Source organism: Dicentrarchus labrax, unplaced genomic scaffold (assembly GCF_905237075.1).
Source record: "Dicentrarchus labrax unplaced genomic scaffold, dlabrax2021, whole genome shotgun sequence".
Lineage (NCBI taxonomy): Eukaryota > Metazoa > Chordata > Actinopteri > Moronidae > Dicentrarchus > Dicentrarchus labrax.
In genome coordinates, this window is record NW_026136720.1 from 7,654,262 (window position 1) to 7,672,613 (window position 18,352).

General features: G+C 40.9%; 1 protein-coding gene across 1 annotated transcript in view; it reads left to right on the forward strand.

Moving 5' to 3' along the window:
* Positions 1-18,352, forward strand: part of b4galnt4a (beta-1,4-N-acetyl-galactosaminyl transferase 4a) — a 128,518-nt gene that overhangs the window by 98,354 nt on the left and 11,812 nt on the right. The window contains exon 8 of the mRNA XM_051382307.1: positions 6,006-6,084. Within this exon, the coding sequence (XP_051238267.1) occupies positions 6,006-6,084 (79 nt within the window). The remainder of the gene's footprint in view (positions 1-6,005; positions 6,085-18,352) is intronic.

The window sequence follows — 18,352 nt, forward strand, 5'->3', positions numbered from 1 at the left end:
GCCTGCTGAGACACAAATCTATGTTTGAGTGTGTGTGTTTTCATGTGTGCAGGGCTGATGTTTAATCAGAGTGTCTTTTGGGGTGTTGATGTGCATCTCTTGAGCTGTGAAATACTGTGGTGGCGGACATCTGATTGGCAGTAATGCATGAGTACGACCCAACGGTAACACCGGGCTGCCTCTGGCCAAACGTGATTAGAGACAGTAATGATGACGGATGGTCAACTCAGTCTGGGAAAACACAGAAATTACATTCCGAGCAGCTGGGGAACGGATATATAAGCTGTTTGGAAAGTGACTTATCCAGGATGTATCGAGAGTCCTGAGAAGAGATCAATAGTTAGTCACAGGCACCGACGTCATGGACACAAGCATGCACACACACTTACCTAGTGCAAATCATTCAATCTAAGTAGAGAGGAGTCGATAAATAAGGCTAGCATGATTCTGTATTTTACTCATTTTCAGAAAACCCCTTTAAAATACCAAAATCAACTATGGTATCAGTATGCTGTGTGTTGGGTGGTCTGAGCCGGGGAGGCGGGTTGCATCTGACAATTTCTGTAACTTTCTGAAATTGGCAATCTGACTTTCACGCTCACGTTCTTTATTTATTTTTGCCTTCATTGATAGGACTGCTGAAGATAGTCAGGAAAGGGGGGGAAGAGAGAGCGAAGGGGGGGATGGCAGGCAGCAAAGGGCCACAGTCACCCATGGCCACTGCAGCAAGGACTTAGTACATGGGGTGTCTACCAGGTGAGCTACCAGGGCGCCCCCACACCCACTTTATGATTGGCCAGGTGTTCGTGTGTAAGAAACTAAGCAGGGCTCATTTTCTCTCATTTCATTGCACAAATATTTCTGCAACTTTCAGTGTGAGCAACCTAGTGCAACACTATAAATGCCTGTCCTAACTTGTGTGTGACGTTATGCCCGTTTCTAGAGCTCTATAGCATAGAAGAATAGGCCGTATCGTATTGTTGGTTTGGGTCTTTTCATGGGATTTGTTGACAGTAAGAAAAATGTTGCTTTGTCCCTTAATTCTCTACTCTACTTGCAGATATATAATTGCGTACCTCATACATTTCTCCTATATATAGTTCCTCAGTGGCTTGTACATGCAGTGTGGTCTGATAATGTGTAAATTGTAGGTTGCTTTGATGAAAAGAGCATAAGCTTCTCGGCACATCAGTGTAACACAAATACAAAAATCCAGGGAGAGCAAGTTATTGTGAGATAATTCTTTCTTCACATGTCCACGCATTCAGGCCAGTATGAGAGGAGGAGAAGTGTTAATACAAACTCAAAGTGCGAAAGGGGTGAAGTGGAGACATAGAGAAGAAATACGCATTAAAGATAGTAATACTATAACTCTATACTAGATAATTATGTACGGGCGAATTGGACGCAGTAGATAGAGGGAGAAGAGACAGCACGAGAAGCGTTGGAGCGAAGCGATGGGCAAGATACAGGAGAAGAGAGGGAGGAAGAGACGGGGAGAGAGCAGGGGATGAAGGAGAGCGGAGGGGGACGAAGCAAAGGGAGGGAATGGAAGAAAGAGGATTTATTGAGGCTGCAGGGAAGAGCAGCGTGATAGCTCTCTGATGGATTAAAGGAACGCATGAGAAATGGAGTAGAGAGGGGAGAGAGCGCGGGGGGAGAAAAGTGAAGTTTGTGTTTCTCCTTGGGGCAGCTCTAAACACTGGTATCATTAATGTAGTTGAGAGGAGAGCACTCGCCGAGCACAGTATTTTATTTAAAGGCCACCTGTGGGTATTAGAGAGGGGGAAATCAGGCAAGAGAGAGAGAGAGAGAGAGAGAGAGAGAGAGGGACAGGGTGACAGTCAGATAGCATTAATGAGAAATTGAGTTGAAAAAGAGAGGAGATACTGGACTGGAAGAGTAGAATCGCAAAATTGCTGTAGCCGGCGGTGGTGAGATGGAGGGAGAATAAGAGAAAGAGGACTGGTATTTACCTAGGGTAGAAAGTATACTGTCTCAAGTTCACCTTAGCTCTGCTCATTGCAAACAAGGTTAGTAATACTAAGGGTGTGCATGAATGTGTGTCAATTGGTCTTTCAGCCTTTAGGGTATTGTGCACCCAGGCTTTCTGTCTCCGCACAGTTTCTTTAGACAGAACCCTGCAGACCGACAGTTTTCTTTTAGATGCTTGTAAAAGGAGTTTGTATCTCAGCAGGAATAAACCTTCCCCATATGTTCACGGCAAATAAATATTTCATACTTCAAATATAGCAGCGATGATACTCTGAATACTGAATATTGTTTAGCTTCAACAGTCCCATCTTGTGTTATCCAGCCCAGTCAAGCTCCTTTGTCTGTCTCTATCCGTTCAGCCCAATGAAGGGAAACTGGAAACAAAGACTCCAATTAGTCAGGCAATTAGACTCTTGTTTTGTGTCCTCTACTCATCCTCTGAGTCACACTCTAATAGCTGTTCTTTCCTCTTCCCATCTCTCATTTGCCCTTCACTTGGTCTTTTATGTTTTGTTTTTTTTCTCCTTTGGCATGACGTTCTATATGAAATCACGTCTCAGTGATATTCACTGTAATGTATTTTTCCTTTCAAGATACAGAAAGCATTTATAATTCCCTCTCTGTTTCTGCTGTTCATTTGCTATTTATCGCTCCTCCTTCATCTTTCTTTCCGCTTGTCTCTTTGTCTCTTCATCTCTTTCAACCGCAGCCTGCCTTAGCATCCATCACAGGAAGACTGGTGTGACCAGTGCGCGCACACACACACACACACACACACACACACACACACACACACACACACACAAAACACCTCTATCCCTCCTACTTGGGTTCCTTTGTTTCTCACCCTCCTACATTTTTTCTACAGTCTTTCCGTTATAGTAGCAGTATAAACTTTTGGGCAGAGTACAGATCTTGAAAAAGTATTTTCAAGTTTTTCTCATTTGTCTCCGATCATATCTTTATTTGGACCCATCATGATTCATTTTGGAATATTTTCACACCAAATTGAAAACAAAAACAAGACACAAAGAAATTATTCAAAGCATAAAAAAGGAAATAACTATCAGCAGACAACTGCAGGCAGTGAATCCCAAAGGACTGAATTGGCATACAAAATTGCTTCAAATCACAAAGACAAAACAGAAAGGAGCTAGCTAAACAAAAGATAGATAAGTATATGAATAGGACTTAATGTCCTGCTCTCATCTATTTATCCGTCTCTGTTTCTCTGTGTGATATGATCCTTTTGTTTGTCTCTATCTTGCTCTGCTATTGTTGATAGGCCTGTCTTATCTGGTATCTTGTAACAGGTAAACAGGTTTGTATTGGCTGAGCTGTCACTGCTGAAGTTCAGGCTCTTTGAGTGTGTTGCATTTTCTTTGTAATTTCTGAGAGTAGCAAAGGGATAGAAGAAAGAGATCCTCAAATGTTGACAGACGATGGTGAGTTGAGGATGCATTTTGAGAGCTTTCTTTGTATATCTGTTACAATTATTATTTATTTGAAGCGTGCAGTCCTCTTTGTCTGTGGTTGTGTATCCTGTGTAGCCTTACTCTGAATCGTTGTGGCGGCAGACTGCATCCTCTCAGCTCTGGCATTAGATTATCCCCCAGATGGAGTCGGATTATGGGCTGGAATGGACAGTCTAATGAAGGGTCAGGAAATGCACTAATATATCCTAAAACCCATCTACAGCCATCTACTCAAGGACAGGAGCTACATGAACTGAGACCGCCAATTTTGAGTTCATAAAAGAAAGATGGGACATGTCAGCCTCAAATTTAATTGGGACAGTGACATTCAGTTGTCTCATAAATGCTCCTTTTTGTTGTGTTCCGTTTGACAGTATTTTGTTCATGTCATACTCTATATTTCACTATAGAAAAAATGTTGCCATCAGTTCTCATTATAATTCTCCATTATAATTCTGATTACTCAATTTCCTCACATATTCATCATATTAATTAAAGCTTCATCTGATATAATCTAATCGAATGACTCTTTTGACTGTGTTTTGTCTGAGGTGACTGCCAAATGAGATATTATTTTCTGTTGTTAAGTATGGCTCAAAGTCTGCTATGTTTGAATCATATGGGAAAGGGCAAGCATGGTGCCAAGAGCCAAAGTGGCACTTAAGTTCGCTGACTGCCGTTTCAGCAGCTGCACAGAGAGATGTTCCCTATTCATGAGAGAGTGACCTTAGCACACTGTCAGTGCTCTCCTGCACCAGCAATGATTTATTGGTTACAGAACGCTGGGCAGTTGGATGATGCGGCGGCGTTTGTGCACGGGGCAACACGTGATGGTTCCCCTTCAGCCTTTGTCCTTGCCTTTCAACTCGGTCAACCGCGCCAAAGTGGAACAAAAACGCACACACGCTTAAAAAAATAATCTATACTATAGCTGTAATTTGGCAGTGTTTATCATGAAAGACAAAACATTAATGTCTGGTAGTGCTGAAACAAACTGAAACAAAGGCCTTTCAAATGTAATTTTTCTGCTTTTTCTCTTTGGGTTTTGGACAATAATGCAACTATAATTTGCCACCTTGGACTATGGGAACTTCTGTAATGGGCATCTGTCACTGTTGTCATTGCAATGGCTAAACAAAACATGCACATACTCTCCAGAACGAGGCAATGAAAGTTTCTCAGTTTTCTTGCTTGTCTCCTTTTTCATGTTTTCTCCTGTTTTTATGGGGCTATTTTCAATTCCAAACACAGACCTCATCAAAGAAGATGAGCTTGTGTTTGTTACAGGAGACAAACGGGAGACAGGAGAGAGAAAGGGGACCATCATAGAGAGAGAAAAGAGGCACAGGAAACAGAAACAAAGACAGAAAATGAACAGGAAAAAAAACGAGCAAGCCGTCACATATCTCTGTGAATCAGAGCGCATGAATATGGAGCAGCCAAATGACTCCAAAGTTCAGAGTAGCAAATGTTTCACAAATTTCCATGCTGCTGCAAACATAATTAACATGATTTGTTTATAGGAATTAGGTTTTCCAAGATACAGTATCATTTTATCCTCAAAAGAATATCTACCATTTAATTTAATTAATTAAGGCTCATGCTTTAACAAACAGTCCATTTATACACTGTAGATGTGTACTGCGCATGTATACATGCAAAAACATGGTTTTATTCACAGCCCAACAGTGTGTGTGTATTCAGCTATGACCGTATGTATGTGTTTTGAGAGCTAATGATGTGTGGAGCAGTGTTCGGGTGTCTCTCATTCAGCAGCAGATGCTGACCTATTATCCGAGATGTGTTTTTAATAAGAATAAAGCATTGTTGCTTGTGTTTCGTCAGGGCAGACAATAACATATAGAGCTTTACTCTAATCAGGAGTTACAGCGAAATACTAGAGCTTGTGTAAGTGTAAAATGTTGATTTATGTGGAGCATCGATTTTCTTCCGTCTCTGAAGGAGTATTTTATTCAGGACCCAAGGCTGATAATATGCTGGCTTTCTGCTGTCTTCTTTGCAATCTTCCCTGTAGCACAGAGTTATATTCTAGGCCGATTAACCTGTTTATGCTCAGGTCCAATTGCCATATGTTTTTATGACTATTTTGTGCTATTAAAGTAAAACTGTTTACTTTACTTCACCACAGTCTCACTAAATCCTGTGATACCTTTAGTTTTTGGTAGAGATGTTCCGATACTATTATGCTAATATGTATAACTACTATCATTTTGTATGGCCTGACTCAAGGCGGGTAAAAATGGTGAATCAAGGCTAATAAATTAAATGGTATCAGCTTGCTGTACAGACACGCATTCACGCCGTTATCCGATACCACATTTTAGGCAGTATCAGAGGAATTTCCGATACTGGTATCATAGGTCTCCACACAATAATAATATGTTTTCGGAAATGTGGGTCGCTGAGAAAGATCATAAGGTGGAAGGAGCTGCAGTGGCTTATTATTGAAAGATTATTTTTTTCCCATCAGCTTCAAATATCTAACAATAGCTCTCTCTTTCTCTCTTCCCTCAGCCTAATCTCATCCAGACAATACTACTTTGAGATCCTCCACAAGCAGGATGACATGGGCTCGGATCACGTAGAGGTTGGGGTAAGTGGACCCGTCTACTCATGGGAACTCACTTCCTCTATTCTGCCTTTCTGTTTACAGCTCTTTTTTCCTTCCCAGTCAATTCATTTATCTTCACTTCACTGACTCTTAGCATATGAAACAGCTTTCACCTGTCGTGAGAAAGCTTTCACCTTTTGGCAGGACAATTTGCATTTAGTTTTGACTTGCACTCTGTGATTAACAGTGTCAGAGTGGTGGCTGAACAGGTGAGAAATGAAAGGAAGCTCCATCCTCTCCTCTGCCGTACATTGCTTTATATTTCACTCCTTTTTCCCAGGACTCATCTGACCACAAACTGTATGCAATGAATGCCCTCTTTGTTGTCACACTGACATTCCCTACCAAGGGGTTTAGAGCAACTCATATAAAATCTCTCAACTATTTTTTCTTCTATCCTCTTTCTTCCATTTCTCATCGCTCTCCTCCTCCATCTTACTCTCCCACAGCACCTGTCGTTGGTTTTTCCTCTCTGTATCTTTGTTCTGTACTTCATCTTCTTCTTCTTCTCTAACTTTCTGGGTTTTTTTCTCCTGTTCGCTTTGACTCTCCTTTGCACCGCTTCTCTCTCAGCAGTGGTGTTCTGCACCTCAGGCAAAGCTCAGAGATGAGTGGGGCTTAATTTTCGAGATGAAGTTTCAAATGAGAGCCCACACACCTTGTGTGAGCCTGTACTTTGAGTGGGAGGGCAGATGATAAAAAGAGATCACTGGTGTGTGTATGGAATGAATCTCTTAACAAGCCCCGGGTTATTGTCATCATGGTGACCATCACCGTCAGCAGAGCAGCTGCAGTACTGCTGGATTGGCTCTCTTCCTTTACAAAACTTCAGTGTCATTTTTGCACTCTCGAGGTTAATGGTTTTGTTGTTTTTACTTTTTCTGTCTTTATTCCCTGCAAACTCTGTCTGAGTGCCTCTGGCTACTTTCCTCTACCTATATTTCTGTCTTCCCATTAATTCTTGTTAGTTTCATCCTGGGTCTTTATATACTTAACTCTCCTGTCATATTTCTGTTCCTTTTTTCACCACAAGCCATTCATCACTTCACCACTCTTTAACCTTAGGCCACAGTTTCCAGCACTGCTGTATTATTTGCTGTATTAGTTTCTCTAGTGTCTAAAGCCCTCGGTCTGTTCAGTGTGGTTCTCTGCTGATTGGCTGCTTCTAGATGCCTGTTTTTTAAGAGAAAAGTTGATAGTGTAATATGAGAAGCACCATGTTGAAGTCTGATTCTCATCACACGTGAACCCAATAAGATGTAGGCAGAGGACAGTGTGTGTGTGTAGAGAGAAGAAACATGCATCTACTTTCCAACCATGCCATACTGACACTTCCAGTCTAGTTTGATGATGGTAAATTGACACAACGCGCTTGCAACTTCCTATGGCAGTGTTTTCAAACAGACTGTATAAAATGTCCTGTTAGTTGTAGATCTCCCAAGTACTGTGCTGTTGTTGTGGGTTGTTGATGTGGGTGTGTTATGAATATTCTGCTGATTATGTGCAAGTGTGACTAATAAATTACAGCCTGTGACAGCCACATCCCAGTGGCAAACAAATACATTCGCCTTTATTTGAAAAGCCTCTAGATAGGACTAGGTGTGATATAACGCAATAAAAGTAGAGAGGATACACTGTTATTATATCCTTGTTTCTGGACTACAAGCTCCTATTGGTTAATCTGGTGCCAGTGGTGCTGGGACTAGATGATGTGCACCTCTGTGGTTCTTACACCATGTTCAGACCAAATGGACATAGCTGACAAAAAGAAGGTGGAGGATAGAATAAGGGGAAGGAAAGAAATGGGGCAGGAGTATGGAAAAGGATTGTTACAGGGTTTGTTAGGTAGCTTGCTTAGGAAACATGATGTGTCTCTGCGGTGTGTCAGTCAGAACATGGTAGGCAGGTAATGTCTATGCAGTGTGCACTTTTATATGAAGTATTTCTGCTCTACCTCATGGTATTTCTCATTCAAATCATCATGTTGTTAGCAGACTTTAAAGTCATCCAGAAAATGTCATGTCATAATGTCACATGTGATCCATACTAGTCAATCAAAGTCATGTGGAAATCCATTTCTCTCTCTGTCACCCCCTCCTCCCCCCAGCCAACTACTCATGAGGCCATCAAAGTGGGTTTGTACTAGTAGAAACAATTTAATGAAGCGTATAAAAGTCATGCAGCAAATCAAGGGAATGTGTGTATGCTGGAATGTGTGTATGTGTGTACGCTGTGCTGTCTTAGTAAGACCCCTGTGTGTGATTTAACAGCGGAATACATTTCACACCTTGACAAAAATAGCAGATTTACCGTGACCGGCCCACAACAGCATAAGCCCAGGGCTCACATAAATCTGCAGAAACCCAGGCACTCATTTGTTAAAGAGCAGATAGCGTGGATTCACAGCTCTCTCCTCTGTGTTCTGTGCCAAGCTGTGATTGCATGGTCAAAGGTGGGCTGTTCCTTTGGGAATGTATTTGTTTAGCAGGGCTTGTTATAAAGAAACGGGAGTAAATATCAGATAGTAAACAAGTAGAGTCTTAAAGTTACCATTTGACAAGAAAATAAGAAAGAGAACCCTTGTTCTCTCTGTGTTGGTCTCTCTTTTCCATCGTGTGAAAGAATTAGGGAGAATGGCTGGAAGAATGCGGAACATAAACAGCATTAGAGACAGGAAGAGGCAGGTTAGGAATACACTGCCTTTCCTAAGGGGATGGAAACAACTGTATCTGTGTGTATGAAAGCGGGCCAATGAATGAGGAGATTGTTGAGTTGTTAGGATGAGTAGGCAAGTTACTAAACCTGCAGTCTGACTGAACCTTTCCATTACTGCCCTCTACCTCAGTGTTTTTCTTCAGTTAACTGCAAATAAACTCCCTTCAGAATGATGACTGCTTTTTAAATGGATTACACAAGATGAAAGAAGACCGAGTGAGCAGTAGTTTCATTAAGTTTCTAAAATGTCATCTGGATCTTAGTCAGTGAAATAACAGGACCTTTCCACTGGCCTAATGGAAAACATCTCTTGCTAGCCATGTGACAGAATGAAGGAAAGCATCAGCCATTAAATGGTGTGATTGAGTGGAAGAGGGAGTTAGAGAAAGAAGAGAAGAAAGTCACGCCTTAATTAGTAATGGCAAGTTTATGGAGAGCCAGGGGTGTGGGATTTAAATGCAGGATTTTAATGGCCCTGTTTTATCACTCCTGCCAGGCCAAGCCTCAAACTGCCCACCAATTAATGCAGACACCCGTGTATGCACACACTCACTCTCTCACTCACACACAATCTACCACGACTCCGCAGACTAATGGGTGTGTTCGCAAAGGCACAAACATACACACATGCACACACAGGCCTCTCAACATCTGCCTCACGCCTTCCCTTTTCAGTATAAATCATACGTGGCCCGTGCAACCTGAAGCCAGCTGTTAAAGTATATTGTGTGTGTCGTTTTACTTTGGATATAATTGAGCTTTCTCTTAGTTTCTTCAACACCTTCAAGTATATCCAGCTGCAGTCGCAGCACGAACAAGAAGGAAGTTAAACTTCCAGATATGGTTTGTGGGCTGGTTGGGTCACAGAAGAGACCACCCCAACACATGATTTATATCAACATACCAAACTATAGGTTAATGTGAGATTTAGATGAGACAAAAGAAATCCAATTATAGTAGGCCTTTGTTAAAATAAAAAATGTCAGCCAAATCAGCAGAGTAGGGGCTGGTTTTCCCATTATGTACAAGTTGCAAGAATTATTCAATGATTCACATTATAAAACACATAAAACACTACATTTCGATGTGCATAAATATGTATAAATATATTTTTAGCTCTGGGGCTAACACAATTCATAGTTTATCCTCGTTATTTCATTATTTGCATCCCCTGAGACTACATGTATCAATTTATTCGGGGGAATTGTCACCAAAAAGGTTGAAAACCATTGCTCTAGGGCAACACCACTGCCTGTCAGCTGCTAATAATTGCAGGGTGATCATCCAGATGATGAAAAGTACAAAGACATGGATATACATTTTCAAAGAGAATGTATTCTCATAATCGAGAAGATCTCATCATATAATTAAATATTATTCTCATTCATGTTATTCTCATTTGTTAAAAAAAAAAACACTGGGAGAACACTTGCAGAGTTGAGCCTACGGGGATTTAAAGCCGTTAGCAGAGCTGATTTTCAAATCTCTCTTTCTGCCTTTCATGCCAAAGCTTTCTCTTGTCATCATGCAGATTTGATCAAACACTTCCCAAAGAGCACCGTCCCACACATGGCATAGCTTTTTAACGTTAAAAAAGAGAAGCTATGCAGTGTCCCGTCACCCACACTCATTGTGTCCTTGTCATGTTAACTTTTATATTACATTACTGTATCTTTTATCCTGCATTACCAAGTGCCTCTTAATGGCACTGAATCTTGCAGAGACACTGCTTGTTATCATGGGAAAGTATAATATTTGGAAATTGTGACCTAAGTAGTATTTTAATAGACTTTGAGCTTGTAGCTGCACAGTAGTTTCTCAGTATTTTGTATTCCTGGTAAGAAAGGAACCTTGGATCATCCATATTTTTTCCCTGTTTGAAATCTCCTGAGTACAGTTTTCATGTTCAGTTTTTGGATGCATATTTCATTGAATAAGTTTTCAAGAAACTTGAGTTAAAAGGGTAGAATATGCAGGCCCCCCTGTGTTAGCATATTCAGGTCATGATGAATGTGTCAGATTACATTCTGCTAATGTATTTTATCATTGCATGTTTTTTAATCTGTTATTGGCTGCCTTAGTGCTATCATGCTAAATCAGTTTTTACATGTTCAGTCAGGTCTGTTCACATAGTCCAAAACCGTCAATGTTTTTGTCTCTATTTTATCTCTATTTGTATTCAGGTCAGGCTAGTTATTCTTGTGTTATATGTTTTCCAGTAAGCATTATGTTGACCAAGTCCTTTTCATAAGTTTTATTCATGTGGCTGCAGAGCAAACACATGGGATTTGGTGTGCTAGGACATTTTGTCACGTAAGTTTGACTTGATTTGAATCTAGTGAGAGTGTTAGTGTGACTAACTGGTTCCGCCTCAGAGCACACAGGGCATCGCTGTAGACGCACTGACTACGACGCGCCAGTAATTGCTATGGATATTGGGCTCATTTGTCTTTCTGAAATGTCTGGTCTGAGAGACTTTGGCTAATGTATAATTCAACATAGAAAATCAAACACCCCGTTTCTGTATCCACCTCCTCATCTCTCTTTGAATATTGTTCCTTCGTCCCCAGGCAAGACATGATATGACATGAAAAACAAGCCACTGTTTTCACGTCAGTGTGACAGGGAATGGAGAGTGGCATTCATCCTCTAGCATGTAAGTGTTTAGTTCTATTTAGTTGTCATTTGAAATGAGACCGCAATCAGTCAGGAGCCTTATGTTCTTGTTACGAGCCTTTAGTTTTTGGTTAGATTAATTTTTTTGTTAGGTGCTTTTTTGGCTCTTCTTCACCGTCTGCATCCTTGTCAACTTTGATTTTATGAAGGTTCTACAACAGTATCAGTAAAGCATCAACACACCAGCAGTCTTTTGTGTCTTCTGTGCTCTGTTGGGGAGGTGTCTGTTCAGAGCCTGTCAGGAGTCTCTCCTTGATACTCTGCTGCCAGGCGCCTGTCAGTGGGCCGAACCATAGCTCCACACTGCAGACTTTCCGTTACTGCCAATGTGAAAATTCACACTTTGTTTCTCTTCCTACCAAAGCTGTCATATCTTTTCTTGCATCCCATCAGTAAGTGGAACTTTTTCTTGTCATTGCTTGTCATCTCACATATTTTATACTGATCCTTGAGAAACAAGTGTATCATTATTTAAAATCAGGTCTTAAAATATGATTATTTTCCCCCAACTTGCTTGTGTTGATTGGCCAGTCAAGTCAAAAGTGATGTGCCTCAAAAGGACTGAGTTCATTTTCTGAGAGTACAGTTTCTGCTGTGTTCTAGAGGGAGTTTGATCAGCCAGATGATCAGTATAATTTGTAATGTGTTGTCTCAGCACATAGCACACATATGAGATGAAGGGAAGGGGTACTATAATATTATACGTCAAGTAAAAGTTCTGTTAACAAAAAATATTTAAATAAAAGCAAAATCACTTGTGTAAAAATGCACTAAGATAAAAGTAAAAAGTAAATAAATTAAAATGTACTCTGAGTAAACGTTAAGAAAGAAAGGGGTGCTATATGATGATATATGATACTACTGTGCTATTGCATTAAATGCCAGCCTATACATTAGTGGAACTACATCAGCAACATGAGCCCTGAGCTCCAAGACAACAATACATTCTATTTATATAGATGGCAATTTGCAGCTAGTGTGTTTAACTGATTATAAATTATAACACATATTCCTCAGTGAGGCCTCACTAGAATTAACCATAAACTAGACAAAGCTCTGACAAATACACAACAATTACAAGAATAACTAAATAAGCCTGTGGCAGGTGCAACAAGCATAAATGAAATAACCTGTCACTTCTTATTGAGTCAACAATAGAATAAAACATCACCACGGCGAACAGTATTGCGCTGTATAAACCAAGGGTTCCCAAACTTAGATTTTTGCAGGGGACTCCCTACAACCCACTCAAGGACCCTTGTTGGACCCCAGGTTGAAAAACACTGGTATAAACAATATAAACTCCACAGCAGCTGCAGCCACAAACACACATATAAAGCAAGGCAAGACACCACAGAGACCACACACACAGACAACGCTTTGTTCCTTCGCAACACAGTAGCTGTTGACATTGTCATCTGGAGAGGGAGTTCAGTGAGTTTGTTTTTGCATTCACCTGTCTGAATGTCATTCATTCTGTGAGTCGTCAGAACTGTGAAGCCCTCCACAATCTTCTCATTCATTCTCAGTGCATAATATAACCAGTCCACTCAGTCTCTCTGTCTGAATATAACCAGTCCACTCACTCTCTCTGTCCCACTGAGTTGAAAGAGGATCTGCTGTCAGGGATTATTGTCAAAAACAGCAGAAAGGTCTTACACTCCTCACTGAGGGTAAAAGTTCCTCAGTGAATGCAGAAATCACTGCAGGAGGATCCACCATAAGCATTTTAGCATTTAACTAGATCCAGCATCCGCCTGTTGGTCATGCAACAACGTGGGTGTGTTTGATTTGGGTCACTTAGTTTGCTCGCTGGGTGGTTCATTAAATCAGTGATTAATTAAGGTAGATGCAACCTTTTTTAACTATGCTCGGGGCGCTCGATAGCTCACCTCGAGGAGCTTGCTTCCCGCGTCCTAAGCCTGAATTATTGCTGCAGTGGCCATGAGTTTGTATCTGATCTGTGGCCCTTTGCTGCGTGTCATCCCATCTCTCTCTCTCTCTCTCTCTCTCTCTCTCTCTCTCTCTCTCCCTTCTTTCCTGTCACTCTTCGGCTGTCACTATCAATAAAGGCAATAAAGCACAAAAAATATATTTAAAAAACTAGACTGAGGTACAATAATTCTAACCATTCCGCATAATGATGTGATCCTTAACTGCCGTTCCACACCCCCGAAACTCTGCCAGTGAAAACATACATTTAGATCTTATATCTTTTCTGCAGGGTCCCACTGACACACCGGCAGCCTCTTCTCTAATGCAGCTGCTGATTGTGACTGATCACCTTTCTTTTGTTCCATTCGGACACAGTTTATCGTGACTTTTGTTTTTACTCTGTAACTGATGTGTCTTGAAATCTAGCAAAGTATAATACTTGTGATTAAAAGGCGAGCTGTTTCCCCCATGTTCAGTCTTTATGCTAAGCAAAGGCTGCTGGAGGTAGCTTCATATTTACTGTACAGACATGACAGTGGAGTCAATTTTCTCACTGGATTTAACTAAAAGCTCGGATTACACAGAACATATTTAACCCAAGTCTATAAATACTCGCCTCTGTCTCCGCCTGTACTAACAAACGTGGTTGTAAATGTGTGCTCTCATTAGCTTGTTAGCTGTCACTTTGCCTTTTTTTGCACCACAACCACGGTACATAATTCTTGGCTTGTTAGGAACATGTCATTCTCAATGAAGTCGCCGTTTCTATGGCTGAACAGTTGTCTGGCAACAAGCACACAAAGACAGGTCAGCGAGAGCACTTGTGCTGTGTTCTACCTTTCATTCAGACTCAAAATGAGTGATCACAGACTGAATTGTGGGTGAAGGATATTTTATAAGGCTTATTAATTCTCCTGGCCGTAATGAAGAACTGTCACCTCAGCAACAACCTTCCTGTGATTGTTTTTTACCTTGGCTGTGAGATAGTTGTCTCAGTATTTAGTGGACTGCTACATGCATAGATATCAGTCACATTTAGTTTGAGAAGGATTACAACAATACATATTGCCATATGTGTGAAACTCTGTGAGACTCTCAACCCGAAGCCCCAAAGCCTTTCCGGGATTTGGGAGATTTTTATCTCATTGGTACGCTGGGGTACACTGGAGTCCACATGCTGCAGTCTTTTTCTCTCACTGTCTTGTGTGTCATTGTCGCTGTTGTTCTCTCTATCTTCATACATTTTCCATGACTAAATCATAAGTCTGAGTAGTTAATAAAAGGCACACAAAAAAACTTCCTTTCTGAGATCCTTTATTTTTCAATTGAACATGGACAACATCATTTTTATCTGTCTGTCTGTGCCTATAATTATAGATCATAATACATATATATTTAAAGAATAAGGCTAGTGTCAATTTGTCATGTTGTCACTAAATCCGATGAACAGACCAAAAACAGCCATGCATTGTGTCAACTTTACTACTGCCCTCTCTATGTCTCTTAGCCCCAACCCCATTCAGTCCCACTGAAGACATAAGGTTTTTAAGTTTGGTCAAACGTATATAGTTTTATTTTTAAAGATCCCCTCCAGACATATATTAAGACATATTCAAATATGTGTGTGCGTGGAACAGTAATACGTGTGATATGTTTTTTTCCACAAAAAAATTTCATTTTCACATTAAAATAAATTAAAAAGGCATATACTGCTTGTACCTCCTTACAAATTCCAGAATGTATGAATATGCATAATTTCTTTGTTTCTAACATTTTGCTGTTGAACACGAGATGTCTCCTAATTCACTACATGTGCACTGGTGGCTTCAGGTTTCTACATCACATTAAGTTGCATACTGGACCAGGGTTGATTTCCAAACTATTTGTGATGTCACAGAATATGCTTGTAGTCCCCGCCCCTTAAAATCTGATTTCTAATGTGCACAGATAAACTTTCCACTTTCAGCAGATGAATGTGAAAACATCCTTCTAGTGTCACACTCTGCACATCCGTCATTCTGCACAGTGAAGCTCAAACACCCAACTGTAGGAACAAGAAGAAAAACATATTTTTAAGTGGAGGGGAACTTTAACAAAAGCTAAGTCATTTCCTAAAACAGCTGGGTACCACAGTTTCTTTTAGCAAGTATGACTTTGTTCAGCCGTGGATTGATGCACATCAGCTCACCTCAAAATAAACTGTTGTGGCCATTTCATGCAGGATAGGGCTGAAAGTTCATTCAACCTACCCTGTGCAAACAAAAGTGAAATAAATAAAAAACAGTGTAGTCCCGGCCTCTTCTTGCCTTTATCCCTCAGGCAGGTGTCGTCAGGCTTGTTAACATCTGTCTTGTTCTGCTGTCCACTCTGCCACTGACTTTTGTCTGACTACTCTACCAATTTGGGCCTAAAGCCAGGTGCATGTGAGTAAGACACAGAGAAAGAAAGAAAATAGATAGAAAGCTCGCAGTAAACCTCTCTGTCCTCTACTGAGCAAATGGACATAGACAACAGCTGTCCAGTTGTCCAGTTGAAAGATCTGATTCAAGGAAACATCCTTTGAGTTCCTGCGGTATTCATACAAAATGTATGAGGAGAAAATATTATATTCCCTAGACAATTTGGCTGTGGGACCACTAAATGAAAGTGTTTATTTTGTGTTAATCTTATTGGACCTCAAATCTGAATTGATTTTTACGTAAAACGGGAAAGGTCAGATAGTTTCATGATGTCGCTACCACTTATGTGTCACACTAACAAAACAACTTCATATCCATAGTGCCTCAGGCTTTGGAGCAGCCAATTGAATTGAAGGAAACAACACAACAGCAGCCAGCTCTCTCGGAAGCAATAAACTCCTAATCATTGAGGGATAAAAAAAATAACCTGGGCCTGATGGAACCGGAGGCAAACTACCTGTGTGTCTGTGTGTGTGTGTGTGTGTGTGTGTGTGTGTGTGTGTGTGTAAGCTAGAATAAAAGTATGTGTGTTACTCTAGTGGGCCTCAAACCACTGACTCGAACCAACACCCACTTTTGGCCAGCTGAATGAAAACAATATCAGAACCTTATATGTCACTGGGTGGTCCAGGCATGATGTAACGTGATGAAACAACCCTGCTGGCTGCCCGTTGCCATTTTGCTCTGCGATTGGTACTTTTTATTATTTCCGTCTTGGATATTGATTTTCTCTCCTCTCTGTTGAACTTGTGGGGCTGGCGAGCAGGCTTCTGCTTCTTCCTGCTGCTCCCTGTCAACACTATTTCATGGAGGACGTGCTCGTATTCACACACAGACAACAAATACCGTAGGGTGCACATGCAAGCACACATCTAAATACACACCAATTCTATTCTATACCTCTCCTTGGAGCTCACAAAGCTGTGAAATAGGCTACACAGATGCACGTGCAGTATTTCAAGTGCTTATGTGTTATGGCTGATGTGACGGCAGTGAGAGTGTTGAGCTCCATCGAGCCTTGTGACCCTGTGATGACCCATTTTGTAGCAGAAAATAGAGTCTTTTTTTCCCCCCATTTTGTTTTGTAGAAATGCAGCTATCCAATCACACTGTGTTGTGATTAAAAGCTGCAGAAAAGCTAGCGAATGCGTTTTCACACAATGCGTGAATTCGTGATTGTTGAAGACTTTGACTTGCGGTTTGTAGTGTTTTGTAATGGCTTCCTACTTCCTGTATCCTCGTCCTGTGGGAGCCTGGAGTCGAGGCTAGTCAGACCTCTCTCACAGAGGCCATTTTGGGATGTCAGAGTAGGAAAATCACAGGTCTAAATGATAAAATTAGTGATGGCCGAATTCCATTTAGCTGCTTCAGTTTAAGGGTCCTGGTATTATGCATGCCTGCTCACTGTTACACTGTCATGGCTTACTGGGACACTTGAATACAGCGGAGCTATAGTTAATGTTGTTAGCAACACAGGCTTTTCCAGCCATGACTATGAGTTCAAATGTCCGATTCTGCTCGCCTGCTCACTGCATGCTGCTTCAACTTTTGGGGTTGTTTGGTTACATTTAGTTTCAACAACAATGGAGCATGTATTCAACTCATTTGTGCATCACTGACACCTCTGATGTTGCGTTAAGCAGTGGTTCCCAACCTTTTTTTCTCTCTAACGTACCCCCACAGCCTTGTCTGATGAACTACTAAAGTACCCCTTCATCGACACCATCCATTACGTTCTAAACATGCTAATTTGAATCGATTTTACATTTGCACTGGAGTGGTAGAAACCTGACATTCAGTCATTTATCCATTACTTTTAGCTTTTTCACAATTTTTTTTCAAAGGCTTTTAGCTAACCATTTGAAATGTTTATTCAGCACATAAAGTAATCTATAGCATTTTATCCACTACTTTCACCATTTTTTCCAATACTTTCAGCTAACAATTTATACCATTTATCAATTACTCTTAGGCATCTATTTAACAATTTAAACATTACTATTAGAAATTATGGATAATAGTTTAATTAGATACCCAGCTCAACCATTTATCCACTTCTCTGCTTGCTCAATGTAACACAAGCGTTCAGGTGCTACAGCTGACTCAGTAAGTGGATATATACACACAAATTAGTTTAATATCCCTTGGCAACTGCAGAAGTTCCCCCTGGGGTACATGTGCCCCTTGTTGGGAGTCACTGGTGTGAAGACATCTATACATTTGTTTAACTTTTTTAAATGTAGGTTTTCAGTTGTTTTTTGGGGGGGGGGTAAAAGTTACATTGCGTATGTGGTCTCCACTTTAGACTGTGACAGCCAGGTGACTTGAGGACAATCACTGTAAAATAATGACACAATGCTGAAGCCTTGGGTGACCTGCTGAGCTGCTCCCTGCTGCCTGCTGCCGCTCAGCATGATGTCGCACTGTGTCCTTGTTTGTTGTTCTTTTGTATGTGCACCTCATGC